This window comes from Castor canadensis, chromosome 7 (assembly GCF_047511655.1).
Source record: "Castor canadensis chromosome 7, mCasCan1.hap1v2, whole genome shotgun sequence".
Lineage (NCBI taxonomy): Eukaryota > Metazoa > Chordata > Mammalia > Rodentia > Castoridae > Castor > Castor canadensis.
In genome coordinates, this window is record NC_133392.1 from 10,938,208 (window position 1) to 10,957,471 (window position 19,264).

Sequence of the window (19,264 nt, forward strand, 5' to 3'; positions counted from 1 at the left end):
ATTCTTAGAGTTGACTCCTGGGAACCATCACATTTTTTAAGTATTTTCCATAAGAGGCAATTCATGAGGGAGGGCAGATTAGGCCTTAATAAGCAGCAGCCTTATCCCATGAATATAAATCAGCCTCTGTATTTAACTGAATTGCTTTTAATTATCACTAAGTACACAGTGAATTTCAAATTAAAAGTTTTAATTAAAATGTTTTCAAGTGACAAAGCTTTACTTATTTAATACTTAAACCAACTACACTGTCAAGAACTGCTATACAATCTGCATCCTTTTGTTTCTAAATACTGTGATTTATATCACTTAAATCCCTGAACAGCATAAAATTCAACCTCCTACAGTTTTCATATTACTAATTAGTTCTGTTCATGTATGATATAATTATTTTCACTTTAATATTTTATATTAAAAACAGATCAGGTCAATTAACTCAGAAAATTATGTCACCAATAAAATGAATTCTGCAAAACTACTAAGTATGCCTCAACTTATTCCTATGAATTTGTTGAATAGAAAGAACTTCAAATGTAAAAGTAAGCTCCATTGACTGAGGAACTCTACAACTAGCAGGCATCATGAAAACCAGGTGTTGAGAGGTCTGGGTCTTGCCCCAGACAACAGTGGAGCAGGCAGGAGTCAGGGGCACTGCTGAGCCAGCTCAGGAGCCAGGAGGACGGGGTTCACATTTTGGCTTTTCCACCTATTGCTGTGTGATTTGGGGCATGTTTTTTAATCTCTCTGGTCTCAGTTCTCACATATATTATAATTTTATCCACTTTGCAGGGTTATAGAGAGGTAACACATATTTAGCACTTAATTAGTATTAAGCACTAAACAAATGTCATTTGATTAATGATTCATAAGGTAATGCTCTTTGCAGTACATCACCTGTTTAGTAGCATTTAAACCAAAAAAATGTAAACAATATTCATTCTCAGTTATACTACGGAAGAACAGATAGTGATGCAGAAAATCCTCTATAAACCACATCCGCAATTTAAGAATTAGATATCACAATTGCTTGGCATATTTACAAAGTCTACAATTTCAAGTTGTGTAACATTTAAAACCTCAAATTATTCTTTAATATACACTAGCCCCCAAATAATTAAATAGCTAAATGTGTTATTTGTAAATACTTGTTGAAAGTAAGATTGTTCAACAGAGTAAGAAAACTTGCTGGGTATGGTAGTGCACTGCTGCAATCCCAGCTACTCAGGAGGCAGTGGCAGGAAGATTTCAAGTTCCAAGCCAGCTCAGGCAAAGTTAGCTAGACCCTACCTCAAAAACAAAAGGACTGGACTAATAGCTACACTGGTATGGCATCAAGGCCCTGGGTTTAATCTCCAGCACCATCAAAAAAAAAACTGTCAAAAACTTAAAATAATTTTTCTAAGATAGCTCTGTTACTTTGACTATTCTTCAACAAATATTAACTGCCCATCTACAAAGCCCAGTGCTGTGTGCTGGGGAATACAAAATCAAATTAAATCAAATCAAATAGTACCACCATTGTGCAGCTTGTAATTCAATGGAGGAAACAGAAACAAAACCACAATTGTAATACAGGTAATAACTACCAGAGCCCACAAAACAAGAACATTTAAATCAGACTCGTAAGGTTATAGAAAACAACATTTGAGGTGAATTTTGAATGAGGAAGAGCAGAAAGACAGAGAGAGACAGCATGCATTGAGTTCCGAGACATGTGGCCAGTGAGCACGCAGGCCCTGAGGAGGTGAGGAGGTGAGGGCTGCTCATCAAGGGCTCTGAATCTGGAATCTGGGTGCCTGGGGCATGGCTTTTATTTTGATCACAATCTCAGGAATGAACATCTTCTAATTCCAACACCTACAGTGCCTAGCTATGCTACTGTGGGTACTGCTATGTTAAATATTTCACACTTTTCTGATTTGTTTAGGAAAAAGTGATTCCACATTCCAGTTTTCTCACGTGTTAACTCTGACTTGATAATAACTTTGCCCTTCAAAAGGAGTACTTAACATGCAAGTTAGAGGAAAAAACCAAGCTTACCGATCATATTATCTAGGGAAAGGTCTGGGAGTTTATTCTGTAGCACTCCCACAGGAATTCCACAGAAAGACACTGGTGAATATAAAGGTGACACACCACAACTACTGCAAAGACATAATAATTAGACAGTTTTTACATATTGAAAACTAGCATTACACATTAGGAGCTCAAATTATTAATTCCAGGTCATGGCATTCTATTTTTATAGTACTATCTATTAATCTTACCCAGATGTGAACCAGCTCTGTCAGATTTACATAATTCTTTAATGATCTAAACCCTTAATTACATACTTAAAAACATTTTTAGCCCAGTATGGTGGCTCATGCCTGTAATTCTAGCTATTCAGGAGATAGGAATTGGTAGGACTGCCATCAAGGGCAAAAAGTTCACAAGACACTATCTCAAACAATAAAAGCTGGCACAGTGGGGCACACCTGTCACCCCAGCTACGTGGGAAGCATAATAGAAAGATGGAAGTCTAGGCCAGCCTGGCATAAAAGCAAGACCTTATCTGAAAAATAACTAAAGCAAAAAGGGATAGGGGCATGGCTCAAACAGTAGAGTACCTGCCTAGCAAGCACACAGCCCTAAGTTCAAACCCCAGTACCACCATAAATATGTATTTTATATATATTACATATATATATATATACACACATATATATATAAAATAGAAAAATGGCCCTTCTATTTTTATAATAATCAAGAAAAAAAGCAGGATTCAATCCTGGGGACTCGTTTACCTGTTCCGTGAACTTCGATTACACACAGCAGACTTGAGTTCCCATATCATGACCCTGCCGTCACTCACTATGAGGGCAGCTGCATTCTCATTGACAGGACAGCACACCATGCTGAAGGGACGGACTGTTTTTGTCACCCTGATTGCATCGCACTGGCTTCGTAAATCATACGTAAGCTCCTGAACAGGATCTGGATCTTAACATAAAATAATCTTCTTTGAAATGTTGGAGCAATCACATCAAAATCACCACTACTTGCTTTAACTTAATAAAACCTCAACTACAGGTCATTGTTCCTTCACTGGTGCAAACTGTAAAGAACAACCTATGTCTAAGTCCTAGTTTCTTCAGACTATAAAGAGAATTCATTTAAGGTCTGTATATAGTTTTAGTCTCTTGTGAAAAGGCACAGTGGTATTTGATTAACAATGAACAGCGCACCACCATAATTTGCAGAGGTCTGTAAGAAGTCTGAAAATACCTGTACTTCAGTACCTCATTTCACAAAAACACTATTTCTCTGCTCCAAAAGTCTGACCTGACAACTGAGTGCCTTGGAGCCTTACTAACCTATGTCAGCTTACAGAGGAAACTACTAAAGCAAAGAAGTCCCTGGACTTTAACTGAAGGAGGATTCCTATGCTTGGTCAGTGGACAAATCAAGAAAGATTATAGTGCTCAGTAGCTTTGTTGCACATAAGAGGTGCACTGCTATAACAATAAAAGGTGCATCTTGTTGTTTTATGTGTCATGTTATGATCATGTTCTAACACTCTCTCAAGGCAAAGATTATCGTTAACACTACTCTTAGGCTGCTATCTGCCACATTAAGCTTAACAATTCTGAAGCATATAGTCAACATCATTGTGAGATCTAAACTTACCTGCCTCATCATTTGAAGTGGTGAAAATGCTACTGTAAGATCTTCGAACACGTAAGGTTATACAACCATTTTCATGTAGGCAAAATAAACCATCACGCTGAAAGCAGGGTATTACCTTTAAATAGATGATGCATTTGTTTTTAAAAATACAAAGGAGTATTAAAGTATAATATGTGAAACCCAACTCATAGAGAATATGGGAAAAAAGAAACAAAAATATACATATAATACCCAATCTTTAAAACTAAGTGAACATTCTAAAAATCCAGTTATAATCCTAAAAATACCTGTCATCATTCATGTCACATAAATAGTTTAATAATTACCTCAGGATCAGTTAGAAGAATTACTAGGCAAATAAAAACCAATGAAAATGCTGAAAATCCTGGCACTGGTAGCTCACACCTACAATCCCAGCTACTTGGGAAGCTGAGATCAGGAAGATCGAGATTTGCAGTCAGCCCAGGCAAAAACTTTGTGAGACCCCATTTTAACCAACAGCTGGGCAAGGTGGAGTGTGCCTGTCATCCCAGGTATACAGGAAGCTGAGATTGGGAGGATCAAAGTTCCAAACCGGCCCGAGCAAGAACGTTTTCAAGCTCCCCATCTCAGTAGAAAAAGGTTGTACGCGCCCCTGTTATCCTCCCAACAATGGCAGAAAGTATGAAATAGGAGGACTGTGGTCCAGGCCTGCTCGGGTAAAAAGCAAGACCCTATCTCCAAAATAATGCCAGGCAAAAATGGCAGGAGGCATGGCCTAAGTGGAAGAGCAGAGCACCTGCTTAGCAAACATGAAGCCCTGAGTTCAAACCCACTACCACAAAAAAAAAGTGCAGAAAAATAAGGAATATAAAATGATATGAATTTTTTAGTAAGTAGAAAAGGTAGGAACTAACAAGTCTTGCAAGTTACGGTCTTTCTAAATAACATAAGAGTTTGAGTGTCACTTGTAAAATATGGATACCTGCAGGAACGGAACTCCTGTGCGTTCTATCGCGATCACCCCCACGGTTTGATTCACCTCAAGGTCAAGGATCAGGATCTCTCGAGGATACAGCAACACCATGTGACTCCTTTTCGAAGGCAGATAGGCCAACTGCAGGCAGTCATTGAGAGTCATGAACTCAGCACTGGAAAAGAAAGAACCAAAAGAAGAACAGATGGCAGTGTCAGTGTCAAGACCCGAGTCATATAAAAAAGAGCTAATAAAGGATTTGATTTTATACTTTCCACATAAAAAACTGTCAATAGAATGTACAACTATTTCCTGAAATGACCAAGATGGGTTGGCATCCAAAACTTAGATCTCTACTAACAGCCAGAATACAAATTATGACAAAAATCACTGCACAAATTGGGTAAACAACAGTACTCTTAAATATGTGAAATACACAAAGTAAAACAGTGTAGCATGATGTCTACGATGAGATTACAAGTGACAACAGTATACTGGCACTCATAACTGTTTATTTTTCCTTTGCAATTAAATGTATTAGACTGTTGAAATAAAGACCCAGAATTAGGGCTGGGCATCTGGTTCAAAGTAGCAGGAGCCTGCCTAGCAAGTGCAATGCCCTGAGTTCAAATCCCAGCACTGCCAAAAAAAGGACTCAGGACTAAAACAGACAGGGTAATTAAGACCATTGGATCAGAAGTTACTGGACTATATGTATGGGCCCAGAGCAAAGCAATTCTTTACTCTGCCTTCACTCACTTTTAAGCTGTCCTAAATCTTTTTCAAAGCAAACTAGGGTACTTTGTTCCCTTATATCACAACATCTGTAGTATAAATAAAACAGATGAAATTATGATTGGGAAAAACAGTTAAGGCGTTTCAAAATTGTTTTAGTAATTTTTTACTGCTACATATATTTAATCAGAGCCTTTTAGTATTAAATATATTTCAATAGAAGACATATATTTTATTTTTTAAACATTTATTTTATATAAACATTTTGTTTTTACATATTCTATTGAAAGACTTCAAAATTTAAAAGAAAAGTTAATTTAGAGAACTTTGGTACTGCCAAAAAGAAGAAAAAATGAGAATAGTACCACTGCCCAGGACTGGAGTAGCACCACATGAATGAATGAATGTGAAAGCACTCAGATCAGTTCTATTTAGTCTACTTAAAGGGACAAATAATGCATTTTTCTGAAACTGATGATGCAGATATGGCGGCTCATACCTGTAATCATAGCTACTGAGATCAGGAGAATCATGGTTCAGGCTAGTCCAGGCAAATAGTTCAAGAGCCCTCCATCCCTCAAAATAACCTGAGCAAAATGGACTGGAGGTATGGCTCAAGTGGTCGAGTGCTTGCTTTGCAAGCATAAAGCCCTGAGTTCAAACTCCAGACCCACCAAAAAACCAAAGAAATGTATGATTCACATGACAGAAAACAACAGATGAGTTAAAATTCACAAAAATGTTCCACCTCTCATACTTACTTATGACAGGGAATATAAGAAAAACAGTTCTCTTAAGATACTTAAGGAGCAATTTTTTTTTGATCAATTTTTTTTTTGTAGTAGTAGTACTGAGGTTTGAACTCAGAGCCTCATGCTTGCTAGGCAGGTGCTCTACCACTTGAGCCATTCCTCCAGCCCTTTTTTGTGTTGGTTATTTTCAAGATAGGGTCTCACAAACTATTTGCCTGGGCTGGCTTCGAAATGTAATCCTCCTGATCTCTGCCTCCTGTGTAGCTTGGATTATGGGTGTGAGCCAACAGCGCCAGGCTTAAGAAGCAGTCTAAAATCATCTTGGCATAACATACAGTGGGAAATAAATAACTAGTAAACTTAACTAGACTGTGGCTTAACATATAAAAATGACATTTGTTCGTGAATTCAAAATACATTTGTAGTGAGTGCAATTTATATCATTACCGTATATTTTTCACAAAGGCTAAAGGTAATTATCCACAAAGGCTAAAGAGAATAATCATAGCATATCAAAGATAAAAGCTATTTTAAAATGAATGTCAAAAAATCTTGCCAAAGCAGTCAAAACGTAAGATCATAGTCTTAGGAAAAAGACAGAAACATATTACCAGTGCATAAAATTTACCACTTAAAATTGTATTCCGTTGCAATTTCTTAAACAATAACAGCTTACATGTTCTAAGTGAATGCTATGAACTGCCAACCACTACATTAAGTACTTAAATTACTGTGTCTATTAATCTTTACTAATCCTACATGATACAAGACCCTATTTTAGAGATTGGGAGAATGAAATTGAGCTCCAGCTTCCCTCAGAACCAAGCTCTCAGTTACGAAGGGAAACACCTTCATCTGCATACAGAAACACCCACATTTTCCTGGCTCATGAGAGACTGCACTGCATTTAAGTCATGAAAATGTACTGAAGTGAAAATCCAGCTTTTGTTTCCAAATTTTTCTTGTACTCATGTATTTGATAACCACACTTTAAAATCATATTTTCAGAAGTAAAAAATTTTAATCTGTAAAAATCAGTGGAGGTGTTTATTTCAGCTAGTATAAGTAAAGGGACCATGTTAAATGCTGGATCTCCTGTTGGGGGAGGAGACAAAAAAAAAAAAAGAGTATTTTTTTCTCTAATAAATTCAAAATGAGAAGTGAGAAAGGGTGAGATGAAGAAGAAAATCTATCTTAGTACAATTCCAAAAATGATGCTTTCATATCTGACAATGAAGAGATCAATGTTGTTTTCACTTTTACACTTGTAACTCACCTAGGCTTCTCCTGAGTGATTAAAATTTTGACTTTATTAAGAGCCTTCTTGGCTCCTGTGGCTGCAACAAGCTTGTTATGAGCAGGGCTGGAGTGTGGGCTGGAGATGTACACTTTTTTCCCAGGGCCTGAGGGAGGCTTGGATGGAGAGAAGTCTGAGATGAATACAATACCCTCGCTGGTGAGTACTATATTGAAAGAAGCAAAACTCTGATTAAAATTTAATCAAGTTTAGCACAAGGTTTTATTCAAATACAGTCTGAGAGCAAATGAATGATAATTTCAGCAACATAGAACTGGCAACATTTTATAGTCATAACTTGATGGGGCTGCTCTCCAAGGTGAAGAGAAACAGGTAACTCCATCAAAATTCATCAGAGGCCTCTGGCTGAATATTCTAAGTTATGTCTTATATTAAAGAAGATACTAGAAGGTTATTGTCACAAAGAACAAATGTTTATTCTTCCAGATTAATTCCATGCATAGACTTTCACTAAAAACCTTTCCTTGTTATTCCCTATAACTTCAAAATTCAAATGCTTTTCAGAATATGCGATTCATACAGAAAGAAAAGCCACCACATATGTAGGAGGCTCTGCATAGCTTGAATAGCTTGGTTCAAATATTTGATGTGGCAATAGTAAGTTTTTATGGTTATTATAAGCTACTTGTCTAAATATATTTATCTTCCTGAACATCAGCCTGAACCTTAGGGTAAATAATGAGTATACCTTTCCTTTTACATTTTAAGGTAAGTAGAGTGACAACAGAGTGGCACTCTTTTACTAAGTGCCCACAACACAAAAATATTTTAGTGACTATGCCTTTTTATGATATAAAAAAATCTTCCCCAACACTGGGACTAGTGCTGGGAAACAAGGACTAGAAAACCTAATCAACACTGGGTCCTGGCAGGTGATGAGGCTGCTTGTAGGCACAGGGGCGGAAGAGGCATTCAAGAACAACTCTAGCACATGTAGTTTAAGTACATAAAAAAAGTTAGGTAGCTGATGACTTGAAATATATAGATTTCACCAGCCAAAATCACAGAGAGGTAGAGCTAATACAATCAAGTTAGCCTAAAGCCTTGTTCAGGTTCCAGAACTCATCCTTTGAGGCCCCACAGCTTCACTTGCTTTGTGATGCCTTTCCTGCCCATCTATGCTGAGCCAGCCTTCTGTGTTCCCACAGCACTGAGTTTATGTAAGCAAACTGGTAAGTGTAAACATGCCCAAGTTCATATAAACTATCCACAAAAGCCTGAACACCTAAACTGCAGCTATTTTTATAGCCATGTTTCTCATTTTATCTTCCAATTGTCTGCCATTCACTTCCTCCTGCAACACTCTGTCTCTCTCAATCTCTCTGAATAAATGTTGATGATAAAATCAGAATCAGTCTTTCAAATCCAAGGAAAATATTCTAACCACAGCTAATTCTCTGCCCTTGTTCAAGCTTCTGCTTATTATCAAAATGAAGCCTACTATGACCACTTTAATATAATTTGACTGCCCTTGGCCCCCCACTCCTCTTCATCCCCTTCTTCCTGTTTATTTTCTTTACACCACTAATCATCTCTTAATATACTAGAATTTATGAATTCATTATGTTCACAATTTATGATATGACTACCTTTCACTAGAAAGTTAAGTCCATGAAGGCAGAAACCTTTATCTTGGTTCCCAGAACAGTAGTAATAGCTTAAGGAATCTTGGTTGGAGCTGGTGGCTCACACTTGTAATCCTAGTTACATGGGAACCTGAGAATGGGATCATGGTTTGACACCACCCCATGCAAAAAAGTTTGTGAGACCTCATCTCAATGGAACAAAGCTGGGTGTGGTGGCATGCACCTGTCATCCCAGTGACAGTGGGAAACATAAAATGGGAGGATCATAGTCCAGGAGGACCTGGGCAAAAAGCAAGACCTATTTCCAGAACAATCACAGCAAAAACGGCTAATAGCTCAAGCAGTACAGCACCTGCCTAGGAAACACAAAGCCTGCCACCTCCCCTAAAAGATGTACCTGTTTAATAACTAAATAAAAAATACTTTCTAAATAATTGAGCTACATAATTATCTGTCCAAAAAAAGTCTTACTTTTCAATCATTTAATTAAGAAAGCATCAAGTATTGGCAAAACTACCTCTCTAAGAAAAAAATCCCCTTGGTCTTATTCTGTTATTTACACACATGCATTTAATGCACTTAGACAAATGACATTAGTTAGGGTGATTTTTTTAAAAAGCAAGAACTTAACAGGGCCTCAGATTAATGAAACCCTTGATTCACGTTCTTTAACTGTTCCTAGACAATCAAATTTAATGAAGTCTGAGTTGGAAATCACAATGACTCTCCAATCCTGGTTAGTTCAACAGTACTCACAAAGTCAACAGAGTGAAGTCAACATAGTTTGCTGGCTTACACTTTTATCAAATGCACGGAAGTTTATAGCAGCACTGTTCACCATAGCCAAGCTACAGAAACAACCCAGATGCCCTACAACTAATGGATGGATTAGGAAAATGTGTGTATATATAATGGCATTTTATTTAGCCATAAGGAAGAAAGGAAACCATGTGGTTTGAAGATAAATGGAGGCAATTAGAGGGCATAATGTTAAGTGAAGTTAGCCAGGCTCAGAAAAACAAAGGTTGCAGGTTTTCTCTCATATGTAGGACATAGACACAGTACAAATACAAGCAATATTTTGAAAAACAGGTTACACTAAGGGGAGGTCACTAACGAGAGAGGGAGAGTAAAAGAAGGAAGTTAAGAAGGTGAATATGGTTAATGTACTTTCTATACAAGAATGAATATAGAGTTTTGAAACCTGTTGAAAGGAAATCATCATAAAAAGCGGATTAAGGTAGAAAGGAGAAAAAGGATAAGAACCAATTTGAGTTGTAATACATATATACATGGAAATGTCACAAGGAAACTTCCTGTGAAGCTATCTTAAACAAACAAAAATGTCTTTTTCATGACTTTCCAAAATAATAAATAGAATAAAAGATGTACTTAGTACATAGTAAACACTCAATAAATATTTTTAAAATCCTCATTTAGAAATTCATTCAGTCAAGAGAGCTTCTCAAAGACTTGTGTCTCAAAAATGGAGAACAGGAAGGTAGAACAGGTCCTGTCTAGGGCTGGTATCAGTGGGAGGGGGGAGGATATAGGGAAAGGGTGTAGGACAGTGTGTATGGTGGAAATAGTATGTACTCGTGTATGAAAATGGAAAAATAAGACCTGTTGGAACTAGTCCAGGAATTGGGGGAAGGGAGGATAAAGGAGAGTGATGGGGGTGGGTGAATTCAACTATGATATATTATTGTAAGAACTTTTATAAATGTCACAATGTACCCCCAGTACAACAATATAATAAAAATATCTGCAAATGATACAGGGTTATGATTTAGTCTGGGTATTAGGACCTGCAGATACATGGATGAGATGTGCCTCTGCACTTTTGCTCGAGCATTTTCACATTATAGATGTTTAATGTGTGTATATATGCATATTGTATGTGTATAGCATATTGTATGTGTACAGCATTAATTACCTTAGTACCTTGTTAACTCACAACCAGTACTCACGAGTTAAATGTGAGGGATCAAAAGGGTCAAAAGAGAAGGAAAGAATGTTATCTGCGTAGCTCTTCTTCCACAGTTTGGTGCCTGTATCTGCATTCCAGAGCACGATGTAGTTCGGTGGGTGGATAGCAAGCAGTAAATCTCGGGAAGCATCTTGGTTCCACAACCACTGAACATCTGCAGAGACCAGAAAAGGAAAGGCGAAGCTCAAGAAGCATCCACTTCGAAACACTTGGGACCTTGTCTTTCATTTTGTTTTTGTACAATCCTTAATATCTTAACATCCTCACCAAATGTGACACACATGAATGCTTATCAAACTCATTTTATACAAAAATAAGTTGTTTGGTTAAAACCTCAAAGAACATGAAATATTAATTTAAAGGAAATACCAGGCAATTTGTGCTAATTACTACTTACAAATACACAACCAATATGTGAGATTCTCCTTGCCATGATCAGATGTCACACTCCTCCAATGTTTCTGTGGAATTACTTAAGATTACAGTTTTTCATGATTTTCCAAAATAATAAATAGAATAAAGATGTACTTAGTACATAGTAAACACTCAATAAATACTTTTTAAATCCTCATTTAGAAATTCATTCAGTCAAGAGAGCTTCTCAAAGACTCGTGTCTAAAGAATCCTGTATTGGTTTTAAGTGAGGAACATAAAGAAAGAAATGAGCAAGCAGGCTCTATAAAAATGAGAATGAATTTGTTCATCTACGTTAATGCGAAGTAAGCACTGACAGCAATTTCATAATAGCAGTTCAACCAAATATACTACAGCTTAGATTTCAAGAGTGCAGCAGACTCTCTTATTGTGCTTGACTGAAGCTGATGCTGAAATCAGTGAGTGTTACCAAAGCACAAATTACCTGAGATTTCAGGAAGTGTGTACAGAATTATATAGATAAGGAAAAGGCAGCTAGGTTTAAGTCAGTAGAATAGGCTTGTCACCTTCCAGAGTTAACCTGGAAGTGATGAAATCAAATGTATGGAAAAAGAAAAACTTAGAAAAACCAAAACCAAAACCTCTGCAAGAGTGAGCACGTGGACATGAGCCCTCATGACAGCGCACTCCTCACCCTGGATGGGCTTGGCATGCTCCTGGATCTCACACTGAGCAACTCCTGCTGCTACGTCCCACACCACCATCTTCCCACTGACGTCAGCAGAAGCCAGGCGCAGGCAATAGGGGGAGCCAACGTCATGGTGATAATTTTCCCTGGCCCACTTGACCTAGTGTCAGCAAGAAACAGATCGAGTAAATACTTGCTTATCATTTTCACAAAACCACAGCCAAAATTTTTATCACGTTTATACTATAAAAGAATTACCATGAATAAATAAGGAACTGGGCTTCACTTTGACACTTTTATTATTTATATTTTAAAATGTTTCACTTAAAATATTTTTGAAAATACTGCAATGTCCCTGCCTTTAAAATGTGAAAAATGATGCATAACTTTAATATTGTGGTAAATTCAGGTTTAAAAACAAAAACCCTCCAGAATACCTTGGTAAAACTTCAGAACACCTTAGGACTCAACTTTCCTAAAACCTAATTGTAACAAAACATTTAAAACCATCAACTGCTAAGCAGAGGTTTTTCTGTATTCTATTTTCCTAATTAAGAGAGAACAACTTAGAGGCACAAAAAACTTAAATAGAGAAAAACAGAAAAAAAAAAGCAAACAAAAATCTCTGGCTGTACTTCTTTCATAAAAATGTAAGTTTTTTGGAGGGGGCAGGTACAGTGGCTCATCTTTGTAATCCCAGCTACTTGGGAGACAGCAATCAGGAGGACAGTGGTTTCGAGGCCAACCTTGGTAAAAAAATTAGAGAGACCCCATCTCAACCAGTAGCTGGGTGTGGTGGTATATGCCTGAAACCCCAGCTGTGCAATAAGCATAAACAGGAGGATTACAGCCCAGGATGGACTGGACAAAAATGTGAGTCCCTATTACAAAAGTAACTAAAGCAAAAAGGACTGCAGGAATAGTTCAAATGGTAGAGCACCTGACTAGCAAGTGCAAATCCCTGAGTTCAAAACCCAGTACCATCAAAAAAAAAAAGTTGTTCCTCTAAAAAAAAGTATGCCTCATACCTCCAGCAAATTCAGGGAGAATCTGATTAAACTGTTGAACATGAATACTCCCAGGTAAGAGATAAGTGATATATATGGTCATTACCATGAGCCAATGCCCTCCCTGGCCACCCCCTGATGGTCACCACCACATCTTTCCTCTCTCAACATCCTGTTTGTTTTCTTCAAAGCATTTTAGTATATGTGTAATTATTTTATTTACATTTTAAAATATCTTATCACCAATTCATGGACTGTTGGTTCCATAGGGCAGTTCACATAGGTCTTGTTCACATTTCCACTCCCAGGCCACACACAGTACCCAAGCTCATGTTCTGTATGTGTTTAACAGGCCAACATGAACACTAAAAAATCTTGAAAGATGTGCATATAATGTGTAAATATGTGTGTACCCAAACAAACACACTCCTGCTAAAGTAGGAAAGTAAGCCACAAATTGCAATAGCATTTGTGAAAAAGATGGAAATCTAAGTTTTCCAAATATCAGTTTTACTAACACTTAAGGTCTTATTGTAATTTATCTTTAGCAGGCAACAATCTTTTCAAAAAAAATGTGTGGATGTGTGCACATACGCGTGTGTGTGCATTTGAGTATATATATGTATACGTACTGTGTGCATATGCTTCTTATACATATTGTGCACATATGCATGTATGTAATCAATTTTCATTAATGCAGATTCTGCAAATGTGAATTTGCTTACTCGCTAATATTTATTTGTAATTTCCAACCCGATGCTTGCAGTGCACTTTTCAGACAGGCTCAGCGTGGTAACATATGTTCCTAGCTGAGGGCAAACAAGGCATTCTTGCTTCAGCTCTCATAATGCAAGTGAATGTTCATTTGGCACCAATTTAACACTGTTTTTCACATTTTGGTGCTTCTTACTGGTGACGTCAATGTTTAAGATGGCCCTACGCATAGTGCTGCCTACCGTTCCTAAGTGGGAGAGTTGTGATGTGCCTTAGAGAAAAAATATGTGTGGGGATAGCTCTGCTCAGTGATGTGCTGTTGGCCATGAATTCAATGTACATGAATCAACAATATATATCCATCGAGATGTCTTCAAACATAAACACATGTAAAACAAAGTTATGTATTGACATTTTGATGAAGATGTTGTCACCAGAAGCTCATAGGAACCTAACTGCTAGGAGTAAACAATGTTTCAATAATCGCTAACTCAGGGTTTGCAGTGACTTTACAAAATGTAACTACCTTCACTAACAAGAGCATGTACACGTGTGTATGTATGAAGATGTGTGTATTTGTATGCTGTGTTGAATTCCATTTATGTAAATTCCAAGCAGTGTGTGTGTGTGTGTTTAAAAAGCCACCTAGACACATCATAACCAAGTTGTTGAAAACCACCTCCAAAGTAACCAGAGCAAAATGGACTGGAGGCGTGGCTCAAGCAGTAGAGCACCTGTTTTGCAAGCATGAAGCCCTGAGTTCAAAACCTTAGTTCCACTAAAAACAAACAAACAAACAAAAACGTGAAAACATTTGGAAATCACGTATCTGGTAAGAGACTTGAACCTAGAATATATTAAGACATCCTTTTCTTCTTTTTTTCTTTTTTTTTGAGACAGGGTCTCCCTATGTAGCCCAGGCTGGCCTCAAACTCACAGTCCTTCTGCCTCAGCCTGAAAGTGCTGTAATTAGAGGTATATGCCACTACTCCTGACTTGAATAGCTCTTTTTTTTTTTTTTTTTTGGGAGGGGGAGCTTGCACTGTCTAGGCAAGTGTTCCACTTCAGCCATGCCTCCAGACCATTTTAGTTTAGTTTATTTTTCAGGTAGAGTCTCTGGCTTTTGTCTGGGATCAACCTTGGACCACACTCCTCCCACCTCCACCTACAGCCTAGCTGGGATTACAGGTCTGTATCACACCCAGACCTGTTTGTTTTTTCAGATAAAGTCTCACCATCTTTTGCCCTGACTGGCCTTGAACCTTTATCCTCCCATTTCCCCCTCCTGCATAGCTGAAATTACAAATATGGACTACCACATCTGGCCCTGAATAGGTATTTTTACAAAGAAGATATAGGAATGGTCAGTAAGTATGTGAAAACATGCTCAACATCACCAGTCATAAGGGAAGTGCATATAAAAACCACACTGAGACCCCCCCCCCACATCGACAAGGATGGATCTAACCAAAAAGACAGTGAACAAGTATTGATGAGGATTTGGAGAAGCTAGAATACTCATACACTGCTAATGAGAATGTAAAACTTGGAGAACAATTTAGAAATTCCTCAAAGAATTAAACATTTACGATGCGAGTCAACAGCTCCATGCCTAAATACATCCCCAGAGAAAAGAAAATACGTTCATATGAAAACTTGTATAGGAACGTCCACAGCTGCATTTACTCATAGTACCCCAACTGGGAAACACCTAAATGCTCATCAACAAAAGGCAAGTCTATATCCTCATAGTGGAAATTATTCAGCAATGAAAAGAATATGCTCCAACCTGGATGAAACCTGAAAGTGTGCTAAATGAAAGAAGTCAGGCACAACAAGCCACCTACTGAATGATTCCTTTTGTAGGAAATGTCCAGAATAGGTGAATGTACAGACAGAACGTAGTTCAGAGGTTGGGTAGAACTAAGGGGAATGGGAGAGATGGGAGGTGACTGCTAATGAGTATAGGGTTTCTATTACAGGCAATGAACTGATTATGATGATGACTGTACGATAGCAAATGTACTAAGAACCACAGAATTGGGTGAATTTTATGGTCTATTTCAAGAGAGCATTTTTAAAAAAGACCCTAAATCTGTCTCCAATCCTGATCTCACTCCTAAGCTTCAAGTCACTATAATAAAATACAACTCAGGCACCTCAAACTTTCCATGTTGAAAACTTAAACTCACTGACGTCCCACAAACTCATCATAACTGGCAACTGTCATTCAGTTACCCAAACAGAAACCTTGGAGTCATTCTAGTCTCTGACTCTCCCTTACATTTACATCACTACAAAGGCTATTACGTTTGCGCCTAAATATGACTCCTCTATCTTTCAGACCTTAGGACTTCAGAATCTCTTGCCAAAATTACAGTGATCTCACTGCCACCAGTCCTGCTTTCTCCAATAGATCTTCCACTGCTGCCAGAATGAGTTTTTCTAAAATCCAGTGGAATATCTAAACTCCTTCTTGAAAATCCTTCATGATCTTGTATTCTCAAGACAGCTGAATCTCTTGGGTTGCCTCCTCCTTTGCCACTCCTACCAGTACACCTATCTTGTAGACATTTTTATGGTATACTACTTACTTCTGTGTTATTCTTCCCTTTTCCTACAATGCTTCTCCCCTAATTTTGCATTTGCCTAACTACTGCTTACTAATATTCTAACTGGAAAGACTTAATGTGACTACCTCCTCCCCACTACTAGGTGATATGCAGCTCCCTTTTCTTCCTACAGCATGTTAAGGAAATCTTACCTCATTGTGACTCTTTTTCATAAGATAACAAATTGCCCAAGAGCTTTCATCTTTCTATCCTTAGCCAGTGCTAAGTACCCAAAAAATTAAACAAATGAGTAGTCTGGTAAATGGCAGAATTTGTTTTCCCTATAGCTTTTTTTCTTTTTATTTTATGTTTTTAAATTATAATATTATTGTTGTAGTGGGGGGTATACTGTGACATTTACAAAAGTTCTTACAATATATCATAGTTGAATTGAACCCCTACATCATTCTCCCCCTGCCTTCGCCCATCCCCACAGGTTTGAAATGACCTAAGAACTGGCATTTAATAACTCATCCTGGATTGACATTAAGTTGGATTTATGTAAATGCTAGGCAACCCCAAATAATTATATTTAAAACTATTCAACATTTATACCATAATTTAATGAGAAGTTAGTGATGTATTAACCTTTAGACTAGACGAAGTGTTATGGGGGTCAGAGTGGGATCTGACTTACCTTAACAACATCAGCTTTATGTTTTTCTAAAACTTGAAGTGTTTGGGCAGTACTGGAATCAATCACTACCACAAGCGAGTGGCATCCGTAAGCAATTAAACCTTGCCAGCCCCTAGCAAAACAGTAATGGAACAATTTAAATACAATGCAAAACAAGACTCAACTCCTCCCTTGCTGATCTAAGTAAATGGTAAATCTCACTCATATGTACCACCGTTAATAAAGTTATTTACACCCAAAGGCCTACAACAGAGGGCTAGCTATGCTTACAAATGCTTGAGATTCATTTCTCATTCAGACAGAACAGGCTCTAAGTGCATACAGAGCTATGAAGATGTATAAAGCAACTTCTGTGGACATATGCCTTGGCAATAGTCTCTTACTCAGCCTCCAAGAACAACACGCTTCTGTAACAACACATTATCCACAATGAGCCTGGGGAAAACTATGTGAATAGTTCTGGTTCCTCCAACCAAATTTAAAAAAAAAAAAAATCCATGTGGCAACATTTCTGGTGCCACAGCTACTGGAAAAAAATTGCTTTATGTTAATCTAATTATTGTTTTTCAGAACTGCTGTGTTGTTTTATAGTGAAAAGATAGATCTAGTATAGTATGACCTGTTGTGGACAAGGACATCCTTTACAGGAGCCAGAAAAAGATAAAGGTGAGGACAGGTGCCTAGAACAGAGTCTGGGACACTGTAGAATGAGTCGAATGAATATAAGTGAAAAAGAGGGAGAAGAAAGGGAGGGGGTGAAAGAGGGGAAGACAGAAGAACGGTGAGAGAGGAGGGAGAAGAAAAGGGGGAGGGAAGGAAGGAGAGAGAGAGAGGAGAGAGAGAGAGAGAGAGAGAGAGAGAGAGAGAGAGAGAGAGAGAGAGAGAGAGAGAGAGAACAGAAAGTGTACAGGGAATTAGGGTGGGGAGAAATCCTCCCAACCTCCAGGCTGGAGGTCAAGAGCGGGAACTGGCTGGTTAAGGTGGGGTGCGGAGAAGGCGCAGAAAAACACACGCAAGAGAAGGAGGGTAAAGGTATTTACATGGGGAATCAGCCACACGGAGCACTTTCTACTTTTACAATGACAACAAAAAAATGCACTGTCTAAAAAGAAAATCTGACGGTAGTGTGAGGGCGGCATCCCGTTTCGGCGAGGCCAAACTAACAGAGAGTGAAACCTCTGGTTCTTTGCCCTGCCCCTCACAAACTCCTGGCCGACCCCGGAATCCCGGCGCCCTCACCAGTCCACCGCCGCCTTGTTGTGGGCGTTGAGGGCGCCCGTGAGCGTGCGCGCCGACACCTTGAAGTTCACGGTGTAGGGTAACATCGCCGCGCCTAGTCCCGGCCCTTCCGTGCCGCCCGGCAACCAGGAAGCGGCGGACACTGCAGCGGACAAAGTCCGGGTAGCCCCGCCGGCCCCACTATCAGGTTCCGCCGGATCCAACGTTCCACCATCCGCGGATTCCTACGTTCCAAAGTTCCGGTGCGCACAGGTTCCACAGCTCCTGGGTTCCGCCCTCTCCAGGGTTCCGCGAGTCTGTTGGTTCTGCTGCTCCGCTCAGGCTGGTGCTGTGCACGGAAGAGGTGCCGCCTCTTGTCACACCTGTTTTCTTCAGGTTGGGAAACAGATTGCTTGAAATTGTGAAAAGCGAGGAATAAAAGTCCCAATTTGCCTTTCTGCCTTCCATCAGTTAACTTGGGACTGCTACCAGGACCAGGCACTGTGGTAGGAGCTGGGGATGTCAGGATGCAGAAGGCATAGACTCTGCTCTCATGGAGTTGGCACAGAATAAGTGAATGAATGAGTTAATCGAGTAAATTGAGTAAAATGAACGACCGAAATCTAAACAGTTCACAAGTACAGAGAACAGTCCATATCTGGACACGGAAGGCTCTCTTCTTAGGAATGGTAGCACTATGGCTGGGTTCAAGCGGCCCTTTGCCTGTTTCTTGGGCTAGCATTTTGCAGTTTCTCTTCCGCCACTCTCCTTCTAGTTAGACTCAGTCCTTTCCTCCTGCATAATTAGCACTTGGTTTACCATACTGTAGCACTTGCTTTTCAGTTTTAACCTAAATATAAACAGCAAGAGACAGACTCTCCAAAAACACTAGTAATTATTCGAGAAGAGCAGTTTTGTGACGGGAATGTGCATGCCATGCGAAGCCATTGGCATATTCAAAAAGATTGAGGCAAAGGGAAGGGTTTTTTTTAAATTTCTTTTGTTTAA

At 38.7% G+C, this 19,264-nt stretch overlaps 1 protein-coding gene across 2 annotated transcripts in view; it reads right to left on the reverse strand.

Moving 5' to 3' along the window:
• Wdr11 (WD repeat domain 11) overlaps positions 1 to 18,460 on the reverse strand; it is a 57,557-nt gene extending 39,097 nt beyond the window's left edge. For both annotated transcript variants that reach the window (XM_074078192.1, XM_074078191.1), the window contains exons 1-9: positions 18,278 to 18,460; positions 17,039 to 17,150; positions 12,075 to 12,228; positions 10,986 to 11,159; positions 7,388 to 7,574; positions 4,634 to 4,799; positions 3,670 to 3,784; positions 2,787 to 2,982; positions 2,041 to 2,144 (exon numbers count right to left, since the gene is read on the reverse strand). In XM_074078192.1, coding sequence (XP_073934293.1) covers positions 2,041 to 2,144; positions 2,787 to 2,982; positions 3,670 to 3,784; positions 4,634 to 4,799; positions 7,388 to 7,574; positions 10,986 to 11,159; positions 12,075 to 12,228; positions 17,039 to 17,150; positions 18,278 to 18,363 — 1,294 coding nt within the window. In that variant the 5' untranslated portion in view covers positions 18,364 to 18,460. The remainder of the gene's footprint in view (positions 1 to 2,040; positions 2,145 to 2,786; positions 2,983 to 3,669; positions 3,785 to 4,633; positions 4,800 to 7,387; positions 7,575 to 10,985; positions 11,160 to 12,074; positions 12,229 to 17,038; positions 17,151 to 18,277) is intronic.
• Positions 18,461 to 19,264: the final 804 nt, after the last annotated feature.